At 46.9% G+C, this 24,957-nt stretch overlaps 1 protein-coding gene across 3 annotated transcripts in view; it reads left to right on the forward strand.

Annotated features, from left to right (window-relative positions):
• DNAH14 (dynein axonemal heavy chain 14) overlaps positions 1 to 24,957 on the forward strand; it is a 281,677-nt gene that overhangs the window by 113,880 nt on the left and 142,840 nt on the right. For all 3 annotated transcript variants that reach the window (XM_073671866.1, XM_073671867.1, XM_073671868.1), the window contains 9 exons: positions 1,438 to 1,624; positions 5,706 to 5,785; positions 13,252 to 13,423; positions 15,735 to 15,824; positions 16,809 to 16,928; positions 21,063 to 21,257; positions 21,986 to 22,070; positions 22,518 to 22,729; positions 23,163 to 23,415. In XM_073671866.1, coding sequence (XP_073527967.1) covers positions 1,438 to 1,624; positions 5,706 to 5,785; positions 13,252 to 13,423; positions 15,735 to 15,824; positions 16,809 to 16,928; positions 21,063 to 21,257; positions 21,986 to 22,070; positions 22,518 to 22,729; positions 23,163 to 23,415 — 1,394 coding nt within the window. The remainder of the gene's footprint in view (positions 1 to 1,437; positions 1,625 to 5,705; positions 5,786 to 13,251; positions 13,424 to 15,734; positions 15,825 to 16,808; positions 16,929 to 21,062; positions 21,258 to 21,985; positions 22,071 to 22,517; positions 22,730 to 23,162; positions 23,416 to 24,957) is intronic.

Below are 24,957 nucleotides of genomic sequence, written 5' to 3' on the forward strand. Positions count from 1 at the left end.
ACCAAACCGAATGGACCTTGTGGTAGAAAAATATATTCTACAACTATAGGCCAACATCTTTGGTGATCCTAAACAAACATGACAGACCAAGCTCTAATTAAAGACATCCTTGTAGTATGGACAGTGTAGGAGTTGCTGGTAATCTCCCTGGTGGGATGGGATGTTGAAAGATTTAATTCCACCATTGCTGGTAGTCAGAATGCAATAGGATGGTCCTAGGACTACATGACAATATGCTAGTAGTATGAGCGGCCTAGAGGTAATGGCCAACATCTATGGTGGTCTATGATAGTGTATGGGGTTACTGTCAACCTCTTTCGTGGTCCAGTGCATTGACCAGTAATTGGTGTTCCCCAGGAGTTACACCTCATGTTTCCAGTCCTTTTCCTGCGCCACTAGTAGGGTGCCAACCTCCGCTGTCAGGCAGGGTGACAATAGGACAATTTATAGGGCCTAGTCCCCATGCCATATTTTATTAGTATTGGACTTTTTCTAAGATATGTTATCATTGTGTATATATGGTGTTGATTCGGTGAATCTTTGTTTTTGATTTCACACCAAGATATCTACTTCTGTGAATTATAGTGTAAGACTTGGTGCCAATATCCCTCGTGGTGTAGGGTAGTGTAAGAGTTAATGCCAGTATTCCTTGTTAATAAATGGTAATGTAGGATTTAGTGACAATATCCATGGTGGTCTAGTGTAGTGTAAGAGTTAGTTACAATATCCCTGGTGGTCTAGTGTAGTGTAAGAGTTAGTGACAATATCCCTGGTGGTCTAGTGTAGTGTAAGAGTTAGTGACAATATCCCTGGTGGTCTAGTGTAGTGTAAGAGTTAGTGACAATATCCATGGTGGTCTAGTGTAGTGTAAGAGTTAGTGACAATATCCCTGGTGGTCTAGTGTAGTGTAAGAGTTAATGACAATATCCCTGGTGGTCTAGTGTAGTGTAAGAGTTAGTGACAATATCCATGGTGGTCTAGTGTAGTCTAAGAGTTAGTGACAGTATCTCTGGTTGTCTAGGGTAGCGTAAAAGTTAGTGCCAGTGTCCCTGGTGGTCTAGGGTAGTGTAAGGCTTAGTGCCAGTGTCCCTGGTGGTCTAGGGTAATGTAAGAGTTAGTGCCAGTATCCCTGGTGGTCTAGGGTAATGTAAGAGTTAGTGCCAGTATCCCTGGTGGTCTAGGGTAATGTAAGAGTTAGGGCCAGTATCCCTGGTGGTCTAGGGTAATGTAAGAGTTAGTGCGAGTATCCCTGGTGGTCTAGTGTTCTGCCTCAGACTCTTCCAAAAATTCTTTAAATAATATAATATTCAGTGTAATTTAAAGTTGCGTGTTGTCGTATAAAACAATGAAACATTGTGACGCGCGTGTCCTATTTATGTATAGACTGACATGTCATATGTATCATACAGAAGTATTCACGCCACCTTCTGTCTCCAGATACAAGGGGCGAGTTGAGCTCCCAGACAACCTGAAATCTCTCTTCAGACCGGTGGCGATGATGGTCCCTGACTGCCAGCTGATTGCGGAGATCATGCTCTTCTCCGAGGGATTTAAAGCTGCGAAGTCTCTGTCTGGGAAGCTGGTGAACCTGTATCAGCTGGCGAGCAAGCAGCTGTCTCAGCAGGTAACACTCACTCAGTATTAGAGGGGGTGAAAAACTTTTGTAAAATTTTTTTTTCTTTATTGCTCTGATGAATTTAAAATAAAAATCTCACTATTATTTTTCTGGTATTTACCCCTCCTGCTGTTAGGGTATGTGCCCACGATGCAGATTTGAAGCAGTAATTTCCTGAGCGTTTTTGTCTCTCCTTGCCAGAAAAAACGCATGCGGTTTTTACATGTGTTTTTTTAAGCGTTTTTTGAAGCGTTTTTGAGCATCAGTGAATGATTTTTGGAGCTATAAAGTTGCTGGGACATTTCTTAAGCCCTTGGTTTAGCATAGAACTGGGGTGAGTATATTGGTTCATTTAAATGATTAAAGAATGGGTCTGTTGTATTTCAAATAAAGTGTTTACAATTTGTCTGTGTGTTTCTTTACTTTGTTTTGTTATGAAAAGGTCTGATTGACACCTTGACATCACCAAACAAAAGAGCTGGGTGTTCACCCAATCTTCATTTCTATTCACGTAATTTATGCGACTGCTGTGAGATATTTTTTTCTTAGCCTGGGAAGGTTCCACTAGGCAAACATTTTCCCTGGCCGTAATTAACATCTCCAGCTGGTTCGTTAGCCACTACATCCCCCGATCATTACTCAGCAGCGCTTTGGACACAACGCATTTATGTTGCGTCCACAACGTGGTGTTCTAATGCCACACTTTTATTGTCGGTAAATGTGAATCCACCGCATATAATGACACTTCAATCGGTCAAAATCTGCAGCAGAGACTGGTGTGTCCACTACAGAAATTTACATGTTGCAGGTGAGTTTGGGTACGTAGCCACGATCAGGAGCCGCTGCAGGTTTGACGCTGAGTGTTTATACAGCGTTAAACCCACAGCGTCCAGATGATACAGCATAGTGGATGAGATCTCTAGAAATCCCATGTCCGTTACGTGTGCATCAGAGGCTGCGCATCACCCGTGGACACTGACACGCGGCGTGTCTTTCAGGACCGCAGCATGTCTATTTCTCTTGTGGAGTCGCTAGTCTCTGCAACAGAAATTTGACCAGTAGAAAGTATTGAATGCGGTAAATGCGCATGGTTCAGTGAAGATATGTGGATTTACCTTCATTCAATAGAATGTAACGTTTTGGACGAGCGAAAATTTGCATTCAAAGTGCTGCTACGTCTAAATTATGGGCACAAAGCCTAAAATAAAAAAAAAAATTGATGTGGGCTCCCGCGTCATTTTTATAACTAGCAGAGGGAAAGCCGACCGCTGGGGGGATGATGATATTAGCTGTGGAAGGGGCCATTAGTCAACAATGTTCCCTGGCTATTAATATCAGCCCACAGCTGTTTGTTTAGCCTTTACTGGTTAGATTACAGGCTGACCCCAGAAAAAAATTGATGTGGGGTCCCCCTATAAAATCGAGCCAGCAAAGGCTAAACTAGACAGCTCCTGGCTGATATTAATAGCCATGGAAGGGGCCATGAATAGTGGCCCCCTCCGTGGCTATTAATATCAGCCCTCAGCAGTCCCAGAAATGGCGCATCCATAAGATGCATCAAATCTGGCGCTTAGCCTCTGCTCTTCCCACTGCCCTGTAGCGGTGGCGAGTGGTGTAATGGGGTTGGGGTTCACGTCAGCCTTGTATTGGTGGCTGACGTGAAGCCCAGGTTAGTAATGGAGGGCGTCAATAAGATGCCCCCATTACTAACCACGTAGTGAAATGGTCGGCGCATTTTCAATAAAAGACACGGCCAGAATAAAGTATTTTAATGAAATAAAACAAACACGGTTCTACAATTTTTTTTTATTACCTCCCATCCGCGAAGCCATTGATCAACTGAAAAACACGTAAAATAACAAACAACAATATCCCTCACCTGTCCGCCGTCAACGACGCAATCCACGATCATGACTGTCCCACGACGATCCTGATCATTTTTACAACTGTGACATCAACCATCACTGATGTCATAGCTGTAGAATACAGCACTGTATACTGACAGGGGTGTAAAATCACCCCTTTCAGTATACTTGTTGCTGCAGGGGGTCACTGGGGTTAATCAGCTGAAGATCAGCTGATGAGCATCGGTGAGCTAGAGACCGTGGGAACCTTCTTGTGAATGTTCCCACGGTAAGCATCAGCTGATCGGTCATGAGACCGATCAGCTGATTACCGGCTTCTGCAATCAGTTGATGGTCACGTGACCATCAGCTGATTGTTAGAATCTATGTTGTTTTACTATCGGCCATCATGTTGTGGTTTGCTGGCTTCTAGTCTTTTCCTCTGGTGCTGGGTATCTTGGTCACGTGATCTCTTTACTCTTTATTACTCAGCACCTGTCTCCCATTCCCCGCTGGACATCAGTGTCGCTACGCTTGCGCTCTGGCTAAGTTGCCTTGTTAAGTTCTTTGTTCTTTGGACAATTGTTATCCTGGGACTTATTGTTCCACCAATTTTGTTCCCTTAATTTTCGTTTCTGCAACTAACTTTTAGGAGGTTTCCTGTTTTTGCTCCCAGTCCTTAGATCTTTTAGGGACCCCTTTCCCCTTCCTTCAGGTCTTCGTTTGAGTTCAGTGCAGGAGTTTCGGTGGGGCTATTCACAAGGAATAGGGCACCCACCCCAGCGTAGGGTTAAGCTGAGTCTCAGTGCAGGGACAGCTTTTCCCTCTTATTCCTTAGTTCTAAGTTGCAGAACATAACACTGATTGCTGCCAGTACTGATCACCTGATGGTCACGCAAACATCAGGTGATTGCTGACATCACCACAGGTCCTTTAAGTACACAGAGGGGCGCGAGCCCGCACCCTACAGTGTACATCGAGCTGACGGAACAGCATCGCCCAGGAGGACACCGGGGGCCGCCGGACAGGTGAGTATGAAGTTTTTTTTTTATTTTTACTTTTTTATTCTTTTTAACTGCCACTGGCAAGCGGGTTGGGATAAGCAGGCTGCTGCTGCTTCTCCCATCCATGTTGCTCTCGCTGTTATCAGCCAGAGCAGCAGTCGGATGAGAGAAGTAGCAGCCTCCTCTCCCGACCCGGGTACCAGCCACGGCGCGATTCCGGTGCGATTTTGCGCCTATTGATTACATTGAAATGCAGCAAATCCGCATGTATAAATATTATACATGCAGGTTTTCTGCGATTCAATGCAAGTCAATGGGCGCGATTCCGCCGCTGAATAGCGCCTGAATTGGTTGTGCTGCGGTTTGTGGCGCAATGATAATCCGCAGTGGAAATTTTCACATCTTGTGCAAAGCACATGCGGATTATCATTGGTATACATGGCAGACCTATTACCAAGCGATTTTAATAAGTTTCCGTGGCGGAATAACCGCCGCGGAAACGCATTAAAACCTCATCGTGTGCACTCAGCCTTAACCTCTTAAATGCCGCAATTAATCTCTGGCTACAAAATACAAAAATACAGTGAAAAGTAAAAAAATAAATAAAAAAAAATGTTTGTTTGAAAAAATGTAAAAAAAAACTATAAAAGTTGGAATCGCTCTCCTTTTTTCCTTTATTAAAAATAAAGACATAAAAAATGTAAAAAATACACCTATTTGGTATCTCCACGTCCGGGAAAATTCCGATCTATCAAAATATAAAATTAATTAACCCAAACTTTAAATTGTGGGTTTTTTTCGGCTGCTGCAATACCACAAAGAAATAAGAGGCGATCAGAACATCTACCCCAAAATAGTATTACTAGAAATGTCAGCTCAGGGCGGAAGAAATAAGCCCTCACCCGGCCCCCTCACTGGAAAATTGAAAATGTTACAGGTCTTGAAAAATGGTGACACAGGCAAAAAAATATATATATACTGTACATTATTATTATTATTATTATTTTTTTTTACGAAATTTCCAATTTTTTTTATATCCTCACTTTAAAGAAACAACAACAAAAAATCAATGCATGTTTGGCATCGCTGTAATCGTCCTGACCTGGAGAATCATACTGCCAGCTCATTTTTACAGTATAATGAACGCCGTAAACCCAAAATGCAATTTAGACACTATGACTTTTGGAAGAAGAGGAGGAAAAACCGAAAGCGTGAAAACATAACTTTTTTTTTTCCTCTTAGGATCATTATGATTTTGGAATGAGAGCCATTAAGACGGTGCTGGTGGTGGCCGGACAGAAGAAGCAGGAGCTGGAATCAAGGTGAGGCATAATTAGTCACTTGGTCTGAATAATGCACAGATCAGATCATCGCGCAAAGCTGCTTCAAAGTTAGAGCCGCCATCTTGGTACACCCAATAGCCCCGGCTGGAGCGATAAGTGGTCACTTGGTTTCCACCACACGCATCCTTGCATTTGTCCGCCTTGAGACTGCGGCCATGATGATTGGTGGACTGATGGCGCCGCTGATCACTTTATGCAGGTGACCCCACAGTGTGTCGTAGAGGTCTGTACACCTGATAATCAGTGCAGCCGCCAGCAGGAAACAAAACCTGTCATCCATCGCTCCAGCGAGGTTAATGCTTTGTGATAAAGCTGAGCTGATGCTGCAATAAAGCAGAAATGTGCCAGCAAAGCGAAATATTAATATGGATGTGAGCAGCGCCACTCCGGTTATAAATAGCCTCCAAATCCGGAAAAATAAGTTAGAGGATTAGCTCAGTGCGGGATATGGTGCGACCTCCCGGAGAAATATTCCTGCAGCCGAGAAGCTGGCACCGAGCCACGGACAGCTCAGGCGCAACCAGACTTTACGCTTCATTCTAGGATCAGAAAAAGGAGGAGAAAATTCTGCTCATTGCATTTATCTGATTCTCAGAAAGTGATGAGACGCCAAAGCTGCTATTCAGGGGTTGTGCCCCACAGTGCGATACAAAGTACAACCCCAGAAGTGCCAAATATCAGAGTGCAACCCCACCGGCAGCAGCATCACCATCCTAACCCCTCCCCCCCACAACAGTCAATCTCTTCCCACTCCTTCCTCTCTATTAGTAGCATTGTGTCCTCCTTCCCACCCTCCGCCTACTGTCATCGGCGTTGTGCCTGCCCTTCCCACCCTCCCCCGACTGTCAGCGGCGTTGTACCTGCCCTTCCCACCCTCATCCCACTGTCAGCGGCATTGTGCCTGCCCTTCCCACCTTCCTCCCACTGTCAGCAGCATTGTGCCTGCCCTTCCCACCGTCATCCTACTGTCAGCAGCATTGTGCCTGCCCTTCCCACCCTCCTCCCACTGTCAGCAGCATTGTGCCTGCCCTTCCCATCCTCCTCCAACTGTCAGCAGCATTGTGCCTGCTCTTCCCACTGTCTTCTCACTGTCAGCAGCATTGTGCCTGCCCTTCCCATCCTCATCCTACTGTCAGCAGCATTGTGCCTGCCCTTCCCACCCTCATCCTACTGTCAGCAGCATTGTGCCTGCCCTTCCCATCCTCATCCTACTGTCAGCAGCATTGTGCCTGCCCTTCCCATCCTCATCCTACTGTCAGCAGCATTGTGCCTGCCCTTCCCACCCTCATCCTACTGTCAGCAGCATTGTGCCTGCCCTTCCCACCCTCCTCCCACTGTCAGCAGCATTGTGCCTGCCCTTCCCATCCTCCTCCAATTGTCAGCAGCATTGTGCCTGCTCTTCCCACCGTCTTCTCACTGTCAGCAGCATTGTGCCTGCCCTTCCCACCCTCCTCCTACTGTCAGCAGCATTGTGCCTGCCCTTCCCACCCTCATCCTACTGTCAGCAGCATTGTGCCTGCCCTTCCCACCCTCATCCTACTGTCAGCAGCGTTGTGCCTGCCCTTCCCACCCTCCCCCGACTGTCAGCAGCATTGTGCCTGCCCTTCCCATCCTCATCCTACTGTCAGCAGCATTGTGCCTGCCCTTCCCACCCTCTTCCTACTGTCAGCAGCATTGTGCCTGCCCTTCCCATCCTCATCCTACTGTCAGCAGCATTGTGCCTGCCCTTCCCACCCTCTTCCTACTGTCAGCAGCATTGTGCCTGCCCTTCCCACCGTCTTCCCACTGTCAGCAGCATTGTGCCTGCCCTTCCCACCCTCCCCCACTGTCAGAAACATTGTGCCTGCTCTTCCCACCCTCCTCCCACTGTCAGCAGCATTGTGCCTGCTCTTCCCACCCTCCCCCACTGTCAGCAGCATTGTACCTGCCCTTTCTACCCTCCCCCACTGTCAGCAGCATTGTGCCTGCCCTTCCCACCCTCTTCCTACTGTCAGCAGCATTGTGCCTGCCCTTCCCACCGTCTTCCCACTGTCAGCAGCATTGTGCCTGCCCTTCCCACCCTCCCCCACTGTCAGAAACATTGTACCTGCCCTTCCCACCCTCCTCCCACTGTCAGCAGCATTGTGCCTGCTCTTCCCACCCTCCCCCACTGTCAGCAGCATTGTACCTGCCCTTTCTACCCTCCCCCACTGTCAGCAGCATTGTGCCTGCCCTTTCCACACCCCCCCCACACTGTCCGCAGCATTGTGCCTGCCCTTCCCACCCTTCCCCCACTGTCAGCAGCATTGTACCTGCCCTTCCCACCCTTCCCCCACTGTCAGCAGCATTGTGCCTGCCCTTCCCACCCTTCCCCCACTGTCAGCAGCATTGTGCCTGCCCTTCCCACCCTTCCCCCACTGTCAGCAGCATTGTGCCTGCCCTTCCCACCCTTCCCCCACTGTCAGCAGCATTGTGCCTGCCCTTCCCACCCTTCCCCCACTGTCAGCAGCATTGTGCCTGCCCTTCCCACCCTTCCCCCACTGTCAGCAGCATTGTGCCTGCCCTTCCCACCCTTCCCCCACTGTCAGCAGCATTGTGCCTGCCCTTCCCACCCTTCCCCCACTGTCAGCAGCATTGTGCCTGCCCTTCCCAACCTTCCCCCACTGTCAGCAGCATTGTACCTGCCCTTTCTACCCTCCCCCACTGTCAGCAGCATTGTGCCTGCCCTTTCCACACCCCCCCCACTGTCCGCATCATTGTGCCTGCCCTTCCCACCCTTCCCCCACTGTCAGTAGCATTGTACCTGCCCTTCCCACCCTTCCCCCACTGTCAGCAGCATTGTGCCTGCCCTTCCCACCCTTCCCCCACTATCAGCAGCATTGTGCCTGCCCTTCCCACCCTTCCCCCACTGTCATCAGCATTGTGCCTGCCCTTCCCACCCTTCCCCCACTGTCAGCAGCATTGTGCCTGCCCTTCCCACCCTTCCCCCACTGTCACCAGCATTGTGCCTGCCCTTCCCACCCTTCCCCCACTGTCAGCAGCATTGTGCCTGCCCTTCCCACCCTTCCCCCACTGTCAGCAGCATTGTGCCTGCCCTTCCCACCCTTCCCCCACTGTCAGCAGCATTGTGCCTGCCCTTCCCACCCTTCCCCCACTGTCAGCAGCATTGTGCCTGCCCTTCCCACCCTTCCCCCACTGTCAGCAGCATTGTGCCTGCCCTTCCCACCCTTCCCCCACTGTCAGCAGCATTGTGCCTGCCCTTCCCAACCTTCCCCCACTGTCAGCAGCATTGTACCTGCCCTTTCTACCCTCCCCCACTGTCAGCAGCATTGTGCCTGCCCTTTCCACACCCCCCCCACTGTCCGCATCATTGTGCCTGCCCTTCCCACCCTTCCCCCACTGTCAGTAGCATTGTACCTGCCCTTCCCACCCTTCCCCCACTGTCAGCAGCATTGTGCCTGCCCTTCCCACCCTTCCCCCACTATCAGCAGCATTGTGCCTGCCCTTCCCACCCTTCCCCCACTGTCAGCAGCATTGTGCCTGCCCTTCCCACCCTTCCCCCACTGTCAGCAGCATTGTGCCTGCCCTTCCCACCCTTCCCCCACTGTCAGCAGCATTGTGCCTGCCCTTCCCACCCTTCCCCCACTGTCAGCAGCATTGTGCCTGCCCTTCCCACCCTTCCCCCACTGTCATCAGCATTGTGCCTGCCCTTTCCACACCCCCCCCCACTGTCAGCAGCATTGTGCCTGCCCTTCCCACCCTTCCCCCACTGTCAGCAGCATTGTACCTGCCATTTCTACCCTCCCATCACAGCCTCATGCCCCAGTACCCATTTTGCAGGACTGACATTTCACAAAGTTCCTGCTTTGCCAACAGATTGACAGGGCCACCGGAATTCCGCGAAGCAAGGCAGATTACCGGGTCAAGTCTGATTTACTTGTCTGAAGGGTCTCAGCCCTCTTTCAGCCCTATACAAGTCCTCATCTATCACCTGGATAGGTCATAACTGTTAGATTGTTAAGTGTCCTACACGGTTAAAACAGGGACATTTTTAGAATCCTATTATTGTCTGTTATAACGGAATGGTGGTGGCCTAGGAACTTGCAGCCACCACTAGAGGGAGCTATTTGTATATGGTTTTATTCATACAAATCCCATTGGATTCAATAACAAACCCACATACAGCCCCTTTAACTATTGCGGTAATTAAATTTAGTAATTTAGAGAGCATTTCCCACCACAATAAGTTTTGGTATATAGCGAAAATTGTCCGGAACTGATTAAAAACAGAAGAGTGAAGACGCCTTTGGAATGATTTTTTTTTTCTGACATCTTTACCAGGGCGAGTCATTTTTTTAAATAGAACACTTTCAGTACAATGCTGCTATTGTTTTCATCGACCATACTGTCTAAATGACATGTTAACTTTATTATCGATGTCACTATTGCTATCTTTGCCACTTTTGCAAAAAAAATAAATAAATATATACAGTACAGACCAAAAGTTTGGACACACCTTCTCATTTAAAGATTTTTCTGTATTTTCATTACTATGAAAATTGTACATTCACACTGAAGGCATCAAAACTATGAATTAACACATGTGGAATTATATACTTAACAAAAAAGTGTGAAACAACTGAAAATATGTCTTATATTCTAGGTTCTTCAAAGTAGCCACCTTTTGCTTTGATGACTGCTTTGCACACTCTTGGCATTCTCTTGATGAGCTTCAAGAGGTAGTCACCGGAAATGGTTTTCACTTCACAGGTGTGCCCTGTCAGGTTTAATAAGTGGGATTTCTTGCCTTATAAATGGGGTTGGGACCATCAGTTGTGTTGTGCAGAAGTCAGGTGGATACACAGCTGATAGTCCTACTGAATAGACTGTTAGAATTTGTATTATGGCAAGAAAAAAACAGGTAAGTAAAGAAAAACGAGTGGCCATCATTACTTTAAGAAATGAAGGTCAGTCAGTCCGAAAAATTGGGAAAACTTTGAAAGTGTCCCCAAGTGCAGTTGCAAAAACCATCAAGCGCTACAAAGAAACTGGCTCACATGAGGACCGCCCCAGGAAAGGAAGACCAAGAGTCACCTCTGCTTCTGAGGATAAGTTTATCCGAGTCACCAGCCTCAGAAATCGCAGGTTAACAGCAGCTCAGATTAGAGACCAGGTCAATGCCACACAGAGTTCTAGCAGCAGACACATCTCTACAACAACTATTAAGAGGAGACTTTGTGCAGCAGGCCTTCATGGTAAAATAGCTGCTAGGAAACCACTGCTAAGGACAGGCAACAAGCAGAAGAGACTTGTTTGGGCTAAAGAACACAAGGAATGGACATTAGACCAGTGGAAATCTGTGCTTTGGTCTGAGGAGTCCAAATTTGAGATCTTTGGTTCCAACCACTGTGTCTTTGTGCGACGCAGAAAAGGTGAACGGATGGACTCTACATGCCTGGTTCCCACCGTGAAGCATGGAGGAGGAGGTGTGATGGTGTGGGGGTGCTTTGCTGGTGACACTGCTGGGGATTTATTCAAAATTGAAGGCATACTGAACCAGCATGGCTACCACAGCATCTTGCAGCGGCATGCTATTCCATCCGGTTTGCGTTTAGTTGGACCATCATTTATTTTTCAACAGGACAATGACCCCAAACACACCTCCAGGCTGTGTAAGGGCTATTTGACCAAGGAGGAGAATGATGGGGTGCTACGCCAGACGACCTGGCCTCCACAGTCACCAGACCTGAACACAATCGAGATGGTTTGGGGTGAGCTGGACCGCAGAGTGAAGGCAAAAGGGCCAACAAGTGCTAAGCATCTCTGGGAACTCCTTCAAGACTGTTGGAAGATCATTTCCGGTGACTACCTCTTGGAGCTCATCAAGAGAATGCCAAGAGTGTGCAAAGCAGTCATCAAAGCAAAAGGTGGCTACTTTGAAGAACCTAGAATATAAGACATATTTTCAGTTGTTTCACACTTTTTTGTTAAGTATATAATTACACATGTGCTAATTCATAGTTTTGATGCCTTCAGTGTGAATGTACAATTTTCATAGTCATGAAAATACAGAAAAATCTGTAAATGAGGTGTGTCCAAACTTTTGGTCTGTACTGTATATATATATATATATATATATATATATATATATATATATATATATATATATATATATATATATATATATATATATATATATATATATATATATATATATATATATAATATTATACGCACACTGATACACACTGCCTGTGACTTGATCGCTGGCACAGTCTGTTGCCACTCCTGTGCATTAGTCTTGCATCTCTGTTGCTTCTCCTGTGCATTAGTCCTGCATCTCTGCCACCTCTTTTGTGCATTAGTCCTGCATCTCTTTCGCCCTCCTGTGCATTAGTCCTGCATCTCTGTCGCCTCTCCTGTGCATTACCCTGCATCTATGTCGCTTCTCCTGTGCTTTAGTCCTGCGTTTCTGCCACCTCTCCTGTGCATTAGTCCTGCATCTCTGTTGCTTCTCCTGTGCATTAGTCCTGCATCTCTGCCACCTCTTTTGTGCATTAGTCCTGCATCTCTGTCGCCTCTCCTGTGCATTAGTCCTGCATCTCTGTCGCCTCTCCTGTGCATTAGTCCTGCATCTCTGTCGCCTCTCCTGTGCATTAGTCCTGCATCTCTGTCGCCTCTCCTGTGCATTAGTCCTGCATCTCTGTCGCCTCTCCTGTGCATTAGTCCTGCATCTCTGTCGCCTCTCCTGTGCATTAGTCCTGCATCTCTGTCGCCTCTCCTGTGCATTAGTCCTGCATCTCTGTCGCCTCTCCTGTGCATTAGTCCTGCATCTCTGTCGCCTCTCCTGTGCATTAGTCCTGCATCTCTGTCGCCTCTCCTGTGCTTTAGTCCTGCATCTCTGTCGCCTCTCCTGTGCTTTAGTCCTGCATCTCTGTCGCCTCTCCTGTGCATTAGTCCTGCATCTCTGTCGCCTCTCCTGTGCATTAGTCCTGCATCTCTGTCGCCTCTCCTGTGCATTAGTCCTGCATCTCTGTCGCCTCTCCTGTGCATTAGTCCTGCATCTCTGTCGCCTCTCCTGTGCTTTAGTCCTGCATCTCTGTCGCCTCTCCTGTGCTTTAGTCCTGCATCTCTGTCGCCTCTCTTGTGCATTAGTCCTGCATCTCTGTCGCCTCTCCTGTGCATTAGTCCTGCATCTCTGTCGCCTCTCCTGTGCATTAGTCCTGCATCTCTGTCGCCTCTCCTGTGCTTTAGTCCTGCATCTCTGTCGCCTCGCCTGTGCTTTAGCCCTGCATCTCTTAGTCAGATGGTGGTGCAAGCGATTTCATGTATTGTTGGAGTGTCCCTTTATTCATTCACACCGTTATTGTTTCTTCCTATGTCTTAAACTTATGGTTTATGTATCACAATTATATCATGATTTATTTTATGATCCTGCACCGCTAACGAATTTACTGTGTAATCAGAGAGAAGAAGTTGAGACTTTCCCCGGAGAAGGAAACGTTGATAATAATCAGTGCCCTCAAAGAAGCAAACTTGCCCAAATTTTTGGCTGAAGACGTGATACTGTTTGAAAACATAATGGCCGACCTGTTTCCAGGAGTCAACTATCAGAAAGCAAACACTGAACAATTAGAGGTAAAATGATGGAAATGAATGGGAAGTGAGTAAAGTTGTTTCCTCTCCTCCTGCTTGTCTCCTTTTCTCATTATGGAAGCACATAACACCGCCATACTGAGTATACCGCATATGGAATACTACCATATAGTCTACACATAATATACAAATAATACCCAATTCAATTTCCTACAATACTGCCATATCGTTTTGCAAATATTACACCGGTACACTGCTATATGTGGCTGTAATTTGCTCACGGGATCCCTATTCTCTCAGTAAATGGGGACATTGGGCAATTGACCAGTTCACCCCCCGCCTTGTCCAGTTTTGTGACACAATGGAGGTTTTATTTATGTAGTGTATGTTGGTATTAATTGGAAATATATGGCTGTATTAAGTAAGCCACAGTGGTCCTGGCCTGGGATTTACAGTGACGATACTGGTCTATTCTTTACTGTCATGGTGTTTTACTGTGATAATGTCACAGTCTTGCTGGTCTGAGTTCAGTCGTGATGATGTCACAATTATACTGACTTTGGTTCTGTTGTGATGATGTCACAATGTGCTAGACTGAGTTCTACTACTGTGATGTCACATTAATACTTGGGATCCACTATGATGATGTCACTTGGATACTTACTTGGATTCTACTACGATGATGTCACAATGGTTTTAGACTGTCTTTTACTATGATGATGTCACATGGATACTTTGGTTCTACTATTATGATGTCACAATGGTATTGAACTGAGTTCTGCTATGATGATGTCACATGGATACTTGTGTTCTACTGTGATGATGTCACAATACATTGTGATGATGTAATGATAATTGTGGTCTGTATTCCTATGTCTTAGTTCTGTGATGATGTCACAATGGTTTTGGACTGTCTTTAACAATGATGATGTCACATAGATACTTGGATTTTACTGTGATGATGTCACGTGGATACTTACTTGGATTCTACTACTATGATGTCACAATGTTTTTAGACTGCCTTTTACTATGATGATGTCACATGGATACTTGTGCTCTACTGTAATGATATCACAAGGCACTGTGATGATGTAATGATAATTGTGGTTTGTGTGCCTACGCCTACGTTCATGCAGTGATCATGTTGCAATGGTTTTGGACTGTCCTTTACAATTATGATGTCACGTAGATACTTGGATTCTACTCTGATGATGTCACAATGATTGTGGACTGAGTTCTACCATGATGATGTCACATGGATACTTACTTGGGTTGTACTGTGATGATGTCACACTGGTGCTAGACTTCGTTCTACTACAATGATGTCACATAGATACTTGGGTTCCAGTACGATGATGTCACAATGGTGTTAGACTTATTTCTGCTTTAACGATGTCATATGAGTACTTAGATTCTACTGCGATGATGTCACAATGGTTTTGGCCTTTCTATTACTATGATGATGTCACATGTATTCTTTTAATTGTACTGCAATGTTGTCACAGTGTAATGTGATGATGTAATGATAATTATGGTCTGTATTCCTACGTCTTAGCCCTATGTCTGACATGTTGTGACATCATCACAACATGAACTATCACCCTTTGTATAATTCGTGCACTATATGGCGATATTATTTGAGTATTTTATGAAAGTGCCCTTATTACAGTGACAGTAGGACACATCACACATCTACCATCGCTGTGACCCTAGAGCCATAGCCTGCATGTAAATGCCCTGGCCAAGTCAAAGTGGCTCATTGGCGCCCCCCTTACACCACAGTTGAAGTTTTTTCAGCTGTGACTAACAAATTTAAATGCTATAGATCTGCTTTACTGAAATGGAAGCTATTTAGTCTTGTCCCATAGCACCACACGACACGCTGCTGTATGTGTCACCATCCCGCAGTTTTGCTCCCCGTGTATCAGTGCCAGCACACACATAAGAGATCTCCCTGTTCCAAAGTTCCTCATTGTTTCCAGAATCGACCTTTACTGCTTCTCCAAGAAGGATCGTGACAAAGCGACGTCCTCCCCCTCTATTTATAGGCTGTGAATTGTTCTATGCCTCACAATGTTTCCAGATCCACAAAAAAAAGTCCTGATGTTCCCATTTATCTTCCGGATGCATCTGTTGTTCTTATTCATCCACCTGGGAGGACTCAGGGCGTCTACAAATCTGACTTTACAGCAAACTGAGCCTCGCTTTGTTCTAGCCGTTTTGTTTTTTTTCATCCCTGTAATCGGTTCCACACCCTCATTACCAGTCTCGGCTCAGCCGCGCACCGACACTGTCATTTATTACAGCCACTTTCTGCTCTGACGTTTCCGGTGTCTTCCTGTATGTGTTGCAGGGCGCCATCGCTGCATCTGTGGAGGAACTATGTCTGCAGCAATGGGAAAGTCAGACGGAGAAGGTGATCCAGCTCTATCACCAGATTGTGGTAAGAGAGAGGGAAGGTCAAAGAGAGAAACTACGGATAATTGTCTGATAACACCCCTATATACAGTATATAACACAGGATCCACCATCCACAATAGGTGATATCACAGCTCACATTCTCCTCCTCCTGTACAATGACTGATAACACCTCTATGTACAGTATATAACACAGGATCCACCATCCACAATAGGTGATGTCACAACTCACCTTCTCCTCCTGTACAATGACTGAGAACACCTCTATATACAGTATATAACACAGGACCCACCATCCACAATAGGTGATATTACAGCTCACCTCCTCCTCCTCCTCCTGTGCAATGACTGATAACTCCGCTTTATATTGTAGATAACACAGAATCCACCATTCACAATAGGTGATGTTACAGCTCACCTTCTCCTCCTGTACAATGACTAATAAAAGCTCTATATACAGTAGATAACACAGGATCCATCATTCACAATAGGTGATATCACAGCTCCCCTCCTCCCCCTCCTGTGTAATGACTGATAACACCTCTATATACAGTAGATAACATAGGATCCACCATTTACCATAGGTGATGTCACAGCTCACCTCCTCCTCCTGTACAATGACTGATAACACCTCTATATACAGTAGATAACACAGGATCCATCATTCACAATAGGTGATATCACAGCTCCCCTCCTCCCCCTCCTGTGTAATGACTGATAACACCTCTATATACAGTAGATAACATAGGATCCACCATTTACCATAGGTGATGTCACAGCTCACCTCCTCCTCCCCCTTTCTGTAAAATGTTCTCTCCCATAGAGGTATATGAATATCTCCAGACTACAGTTCGTGTCCACAACATTTCCTTTTCCTGGAATGACGATAAATCCCCTTATAAAGTGATTTTCTAACTTTCATACCTTTCTATGCCGGACAGAATCATGAAAATAGAATGAAAGTTTATTTCCTCTTTAAATAAAGTTCTCTTCTCGGAATGACTCTCAGGCTCGGCACGGCGTGATGCTCGTGGGCCCCACAGGAGGAGGGAAGACCACAGTGCGGAGGATTTTGGAGAAGACCTTGCTGCACTTCCCCTCACCTGCAGCAGAGGGCAGCGCTCCGCCAGTAAGTGTCCGCAAAGGGGAAAACACCTAATGAAGTCATGGAAGTGGTGACGGAGGAGCTCAGATTATTCCCTGACAGCTTCCATACCTCCCAACTTTTGAAGAACAGAAAGAGGTTACACATCATGTGGTGCGCGTAGCGCTGTGCAGCAAATTTTGGCCACACCCCAATCCACACCCATTTACTATTTCTTTCTCGCCCCACCTGGAGGAGTTGTCAGAGGGGCGCTGGTAATGAGGGGCATTCAGCAGATTCCATAGACTGCAGGGCGTAGACGTGTAGAAATCCCATGTCCACTATGCATCCCCATGCACCTGCGGATCACCAGCGGAAACTGACATGCGGCGCGTCTTTCCAGACCGCAGCATGTCAGTTTCGTCAATTTCTCTTGCGGGTTCACATGCTGGCTTTCTCCATAGACCTAACCTCTATAAGGAAAGTCCGAAGGTGACATTTTAAAAAAAAAAAAAAATGGCGCCGTTCATTTGCATATTGAGTGGAAGCCGCCTGCGACTATTCCGGAGCATCGCGGCCGCAGGGTGGTACGCATCGTGGGCACATACCCTGATTCTCCCTGCAGAATAAAAATCCATACATTGTACACAGCAATGTATTCCTAGTAGCCTATAGTCAGATTCTGCAGCACAGATCGAGTACATGGAATTCTGCTCCGCACACTAAAGCTCCCATCTATCTGTAATGTGTGTAGGTTTGTGAGTTCAAGACCTGAGTAGACACAAAAAAAAATGTTGTAATTGCTTATTATTTTTAATACTTTTAGGCTACATTACCATGATCAGGAACAGCAGCGCTTTGGACTCAGCGTATTCTCGCTGCGTCCAAAACGCTGCGTAATAATCACTCAGGTAAATCCGCATGTGCTCATTGAACCATGTGGAGTTCCCGCATCTAATGACGTTCTATTATGGAAATTTCATAGTGGAGACCAGCGTCTCCACAACACAAACTGACGTGCTGCGGCTTGTAAATCCACGCAGCGCCGGTGAGCTGTGTCCAAAACGCTGCCATTACGAAGCGTAGGCTTATAGCCTTATAGGAAGAAGATAAATATTCACCTCAGTATACAGTATACAGCCACCACCATAAAAATACATTGTTATATCTACAGTGTATTTCTAAGGAGCTGTATACTCTGCAATGTAGAGTCAAGATACCAAAATCTCCTATCTTTATCATTATGAGCTGTAGCTCAGTGGTTAAAGCAGCAGCCTGTGAGCATTGGGAAGCATGGTGTGACACTGATTGTGAGCTCGAGGTGAATATATAATTTAATTTATGCACTAAGAAGAGATGATCAGCCCCTCCCCCCCCCCCCGAGGAGGAGGAGCTAAGGAGCGATGAGAATGTTGGAGAGAGAAGGAAGTATAGAAGCCGGGAGAACAGCTGAGCCGTGACGGGACGCGGGACTATATATATATATATATATATATATATATATATATATATATATATATATATATATATATATATATATATATATATATATATATATATATATATATATATATATATACACTGCTCAAAAGAATAAAGGGAACACTCAAATAACACATCCTAGATCTGAATGAATGAAATATTCTCATTGAATACTTTGTTCTGTACAAAGTTGAATGTGCTGACAACAAAATCACACAAAAATCATCAATGGAAATCACATTTATTAACCAATGGAGGCCTGGATTTGGAGTCACCCCCAAAATTAAAGTGGAAAAACACCCTACAGGCTGATCCAACTTTGATCTAATGTCCTTAAAACAAGTCACAATGAGTCTCAGTATTGTGTGTGGCCTCCACGTGCCTGTATGACCTCCCTACAACGCCTGGACATGCTCCTGATGAGGTTGCGGATGGTCTCCTGTGGGATCTCCTCCCAGACCTGGACTAAAGCATCCGCCAACTCCTGGACAGTCTGTGGTGCAACGTGACGTTGGTGGATGGAGCGAGACATGATGTCCCAGATGTGCTCAATCGGATTCAGGTCTGGGGAACGGGCCGGCCAGTCCATAGCTTCAATGCCTTCATCTTGCAGGAACTGCTAACACACTCCAGCCGCATGAGGTCTGGCATTGTCCTGCATTAGGAGGAACCCAAGGCCAACCGCACCATCATATGGTCTCACAAGGGGTCTGAGGATCTCATCTCGGTACCTAATGGCAGTCAGGCTACCTCTGGCGAGCACATGGAGGGCTGTGCGGCCCTCCAAAGAAATGCCACCCCACACCATTACTGACCCACTGCCAAACCGGTCATGCTGAAGGATGTTGCAGGCAGCAGATCGCTCTCCACGGCGTCTCCAGACTCTGTCACGTCTGTCACATGTGCTCAGTGTGAACCTGCTTTCATCTGTGAAGAGCACAGGGTGCCAGTGGCGACTTTGCCAATCCTGTTGTTCTGTGGCAAATGCCAAGCGTCCTGCACGGTGTTGGGCTGTGAGCACAACCCCCATCTGTGGACGTCGGGCCCTCATACCACCCTCATGGAGTCGGTATCTGTTTGTGCAGACACATGCACATTTGTGGCCTGCTGGAGGTCATTTTGCAGGGCTCTGGCAGTGCTCCTCCTGTTCCTCCTTGCACAAAGGTGGAGGTAGCGGTTCTGCTGCTGGGTTGTTGCCCTCCTACGGCCTCCTTCACGTCTCCTGGTGTACTGGCCTGTCTCCTGGTAGCGCCTCCAGCCTCTGGACACCAGTCTGACAGACACAGCAAACCTTCTTGCCACAGCTCGCATTGATGTGCTATCCTGGATGAGCTGCACTACCTGAGCAACTTCTGTGGGTTGTAGAGTCCGTCTCATGTTACCACGAGTGTGAAAGCACAACCAACATTCAAAAGTGACCAAACAATCAGCCAGAAAGCATTGGTACTGAGATGTGGTCTGTGGTCCCCACCTGCAGAACCACTCCTTTATTGAGGGTGTCTTGATAATTGCCAATAATTTCCATCTATTGTCTATTCCATTTGCACAACAGCATGTGAAATTGATTGTCAATCAGTGTCGCTTCATAAGTGGACAGTTTGATTTCACAGAAGTTTATATATATATCTCCTCACCCGCCTCAGGTGTATGTTGTGTTGTCTGTGAGCTGATCCTGACTCGGGGGGGTAAATCCTGCTTTTTGTGGGGTGTCTACCGAATGTTCAACCGGCAGGACAGACGTCTGCTCCGCACATCATAGAAAAGCGGAGCGGCTCTAGTAGGTGACATAGGAGCGGCCGCCTCCTACTGGTGTGGGAGAACTGCGCCTGGCACTGATATGGGGACACTAGGATTGGTACCGTTATGGAGTCACTGTTGTTGACACTGTTATGAGGACCCTAGGACTAATACCGTTATGGAGTCAGTGTGTGACTGGCACTGTTATGGGGACACTGTAAGACTGGTACTGTTATGGATTCACTGTGGTTGGCACGGTTATGGAGACACTAGGATTGGTATTGTTATGGAGTCACTGTGGCTGGCACTGTTATGGGGACACTGTAGGACTGGTACTGTTATGGAGTCACTGTGGTTGGCACTGTTATGGGGACACTGTAGGACTGGTACCGTTATGTAGTCACTGTGGTTGGCACTGTTATGGAGACACTGTAGGATTGGTACCGTTATTGGGACACTAGGACTGGTACCATTATGGAGTCACTGTGGCTGGCACTGATATGCGGACACTAGGACTGGTACCATTATGGAGTCACTGTGACTGGCACTGTTATGCGGACACTAGGACTGGTACCGTTATGGAGTCACTGTGGTTGGCACTGTTATGGGGACAATAGGACTGGTACCGTTATGGAGTCACTGTGGCTGGCACTGTTATGAGGACACTAGGACTGGTACCATTATGGAGTCACTGTGGCTGTCACTGTTATGGGGACAATAGGACTGGTACCGTTATGCAGTCACTGTTATGGAGTCACTGTGGCTGGCACTGTTATGGGGACACTGTAGGGCTGGTATTGTTATGGGGACACTGTTATGGGGACACTAGCACTGATACCGTGTTTGCGACCCATTTTAGCAGTGTAACGTGACACTGGCCCCCGGGGGCCGGTATTACATGGATATCAGGCGGCTTTTTACTGTGTACTTGGTCATGTCTTCGTATTTTTGATTTTCAAGATGGTCGCAAGAAAACAGAAAGTGGAGACGTTTGTCATAAACCCCAAGTGTGTGACCCTGGGGGAGCTGTACGGAGAGATCAACCCCAACACCATGGAGTGGTCGGACGGCCTCCTGGCCTCCGCTGTACGGGCCTTCACTCAACACTCAGCCAGAGAGAGAGGAGCCATGCCATCGGGCCGGACCCCGCCACAGGTGCCGTATACGGTATTAGATAATAGTGGGCGAGTGTCAGCTGCGCGGTGCGCTCCCCCACTGCCCCAGCCCCTCGTCCCGCTCCCCTGTGTTATATGACGTTCTCAGGCCATATGTGTATTGTGTCAGTGCAGGTAACACAGACCAGAGCCCCTGCTAATATGGTGTCAGTGCAGGTAACACAGACCAGAGCCCCCGCTAATATGGTGTCAGTGCAGGTAACACAGACCAGAGCCCCCGCTAATATGGTGTCAGTGCAGGTAACACAGACCAGAGCCCCCGCTAATATGGTGTCAGTGCAGGTAACACAGACCAGAGCCCCCGCTAATATGGTGTCAGTGCGGGTAACACAGACCAGAGCCCCCGCTAATATGGTGTCAGTGCAGGTAACGCAGACCAGAGCCCCCGCTAATATGGTGTCAGTGCAGGTAACATGGACCAGAGTCCCCGTTAATATGGTGTCAGTGCAGGTAACATGGACCAGAGCCCCCGCTAATATGGTGTCAGTGCAGGTAACACAGACCAGAGCCCCCGCTAATATGGTGTCAGTGCAGGTAACACAGACCAGAGCCGCCGCTAATATGGTGTCAGTGCGGGTAACACAGACCAGAGCCCCCGCTAATATGATGTCAGTGCATGTAACACAGACCAGAGCCCCCGCTAATATGGTGTCAGTGCAGGTAACACAGACCAGAGCCCCCGCTAATATGGTGTCCTGTTATTTGTAGCAGGGGAACAGGAACGAGGAGCAGCAACATTCAGGTGATGTCCATAATGATGAATATATGGAAGATGGATCATCTGCTTCTAAAGGTAAAAGTATTTCATTTCTGGATTTCTTCTACATAGAAGTCTGTTGTCAGAACCGTCATTATCACTTCATAAGGAAGCGCAAAGATAATACTACTATGAAAGATCAACTTCCATATGAAGTTGAGTCACTGTGTACATACATTACATTACTGATCCTGAGTTATATCCTGTATTATACTCCAGAGCTGCACTCACTATTCTGCTGGTGCATTCACTGTGTACATACATTACATTACTGATCCTGAGTTACATCCTGTATTATACTCCAGAGCTGCACTCACTATTCTGCTGGTGCAGTCACTGTGTACATACATTACATTACTGATCCTGAGTTACATCCTGTATTATACTCCAGAGCTGCACTCAATATTCTGCTGGTGCAGTCACTGTGTGCATACATTACTGATCCTGAGTTCTGGGTAACTTGCCTTGCGTTGTCCTGTTTAGGTGACCCAGACTGGTACTGGATAATCCTGGACGGTCCAGTGGACACATTATGGGTGGAGAATCTGAACACAGTCCTAGATGACACAAGGACACTTTGTTTGGCCAACAGTGAAAGAATCCGTCTTCCACAGAGGATGAGGATGATATTTGAGGTGGACAGTCTGACCCAAGCCAGCCCCGCTACTGTCAGCCGCTGTGCCATGGTGTATATGGTGAGAATACTGGGATTGTATATAAAGGGTATTCCTGGTAATGTCAGTAACGGTTCATCAGTTTGGTCTGAACAGCAGTGATAAGGTGAAATCGGGAGTCCCCTTTCCTGGATTACCATCCCTAAAGTTGGCCAAGAGATGACCCATGTTCATGACAGTCTCCATCAGTGTCTACGTATATTGGTCGGCATTTCTTTAGTCTTGTTGGGTAGTTTCTGTTGCCCACCACCTCCTTCCATTGTTTCTTGGGTCACATGCCATTCATCTGTGCACTAATGCCTTCTGAACAAGGAGTGGTCTCCTCAGAGAAGGGATGCAAAACCCTTAAGTTATGGCGGAGGTCATCTCATAGCAGTGGTCTACTGGAGAGGTTTCTCTATGATCAGATCCTTGATTTGTCCAGTAATTGGCTATTTCTAATCCTCCTTAATAGGATCCAGTGGATCTAGGGTGGCGACCCTTTGTCAAGACTTGGCTGATGAAAATATCCAACAAAGTCCCTACAGACGGTGTCCAATATTTGACGTTGCTGCTCAACAAGAGCGTGGATGAGGGAATCAGATTCATTCGTAAGCGTAAAGACAACTTAGCGTTCCCAGTACAAGACCTGGTGCTGGTGATGAACCTGTGTACAATTCTAGAAGCATTCATCAACTTCATGAGCGGAAATGGTGGATTTGGACAGAGTAAGAGTTGACCTATTATCTATGAGTACTGTATATACAGTCTATGTTCACTATAGACGGGGTCCTATGTGGGTATTGGGGCTGCCGTTTGGATGAAACATATGCCCCACCACTGCATTCATTGTCTATGGGACTAAACAGACGAGTACAGAGCCTGAAGGCAATAAATGGGGCAGTGGTGCTCATGTTCCTCCATCACTTCATCTCGATGGGAGACCCCAGAGCCTCTTTCTTGGGATTGTAAAGGGTCTGAGTGGTTGGACTCCCCATATATCAGTCACTTATCACCTATCCTGTTGTTATGGCACATCCCAAGGCTATGGACTTCTTTTTAAACATTTGGTTCTGCAGCTTGCATGTATTACAGTACACGGCAGGCTGCTCACCACTGTTCAGTCTTCATACAGCCATCCTTTTCTTGCAGCCTGCTCAGCATGTAATATGTCTAAGCTCCAGAATAAAAAATGGTTCAACATTTTTAATCAAAACCAATTGTAGACATATTTTATATTACGGAATACATATAATGCCCGGGAAAAATATATAAAGGTATCCAAAAGCTTTTAAAGAATACCTAGGATTTCACCCAAAGCTAGGGTAAAAGCATGGTCTACTGCGCTCATCCCCTACAAGTTGGAACTGTCCATCAACGGTCCTGATTCACTTGCTCTGTAACTTGCTATGTATTTTTTTTTAGGAGGAGGTTCCTCCTCCTCAGCATCCTGCCAGCACTTTAGCTGCTCAGACCTCCTTTGCCATTTTCCGATATGAACTGTACCCGCCATTATCCAAAAGCCTGCCCTAAACAAAATGCTCCCTTTTCTGTTATGCTTCTATGCATTTTGGCAGGCAGGAGAGCAGGAGCAGAGAGACAAAGACCCAAAAATGTGCCCCATTTCCAGTAGAGGGACTAAGACCCACCCCAACTATCTGTAGAGACACACAGGCCTACCCCACCCGGCACCTTCCTTTAGAGACCCAAAGGACCACCCCATTTTATTGTATAAAGACGAAGACCCGCCCACACTTCCTGTAGAGACCATAACCCACCTTCACTTCCTGTGGTGATCCAAAGACCCGTCCCACTTCCTGTAGAGAGATAAAGAACTACACCCACTTCCTCTAGAGAAGCAAAGATTCAGCCCCACTTTCTGTAAAGAGACACAAATGCGCCCCATTTCCTGTAGTGAGACATCGAGACCTACACCCACTTCCTGTAGAAAAAACTTCCTGTTGAGGGACAAAAGCTAGCTGTCACTTCCTGTAGAAAGATCAGGCACACCCCCACTTCCTGTAGAGAGACAAAGACCCGCCTCCACTTCCTGTAGAGATGCAAATATCTGTCCCCACTTTTTTTAGAGAAACAAAGACCCGCCTCCACTTCCTGTACAGGCAAAGACCCGCCTCCACTTCCTGTACAGGCAAAGACCCGCCTCCACTTCCTGTACAGGCAAAGACCCGCCTCCACTTCCTGTACAGGCAAAGACCCGCCTCCACCTCCTGTACAGGCAAAGACCCGCCTCCACCTCCTGTAGAGGCAAA

The sequence above is a fragment of the Phyllobates terribilis genome, unplaced genomic scaffold (genome assembly GCF_046119375.1).
Source record: "Phyllobates terribilis strain yellow unplaced genomic scaffold, ASM4611937v1 Scaffold_3__8_contigs__length_932513732, whole genome shotgun sequence".
Lineage (NCBI taxonomy): Eukaryota > Metazoa > Chordata > Amphibia > Anura > Dendrobatidae > Phyllobates > Phyllobates terribilis.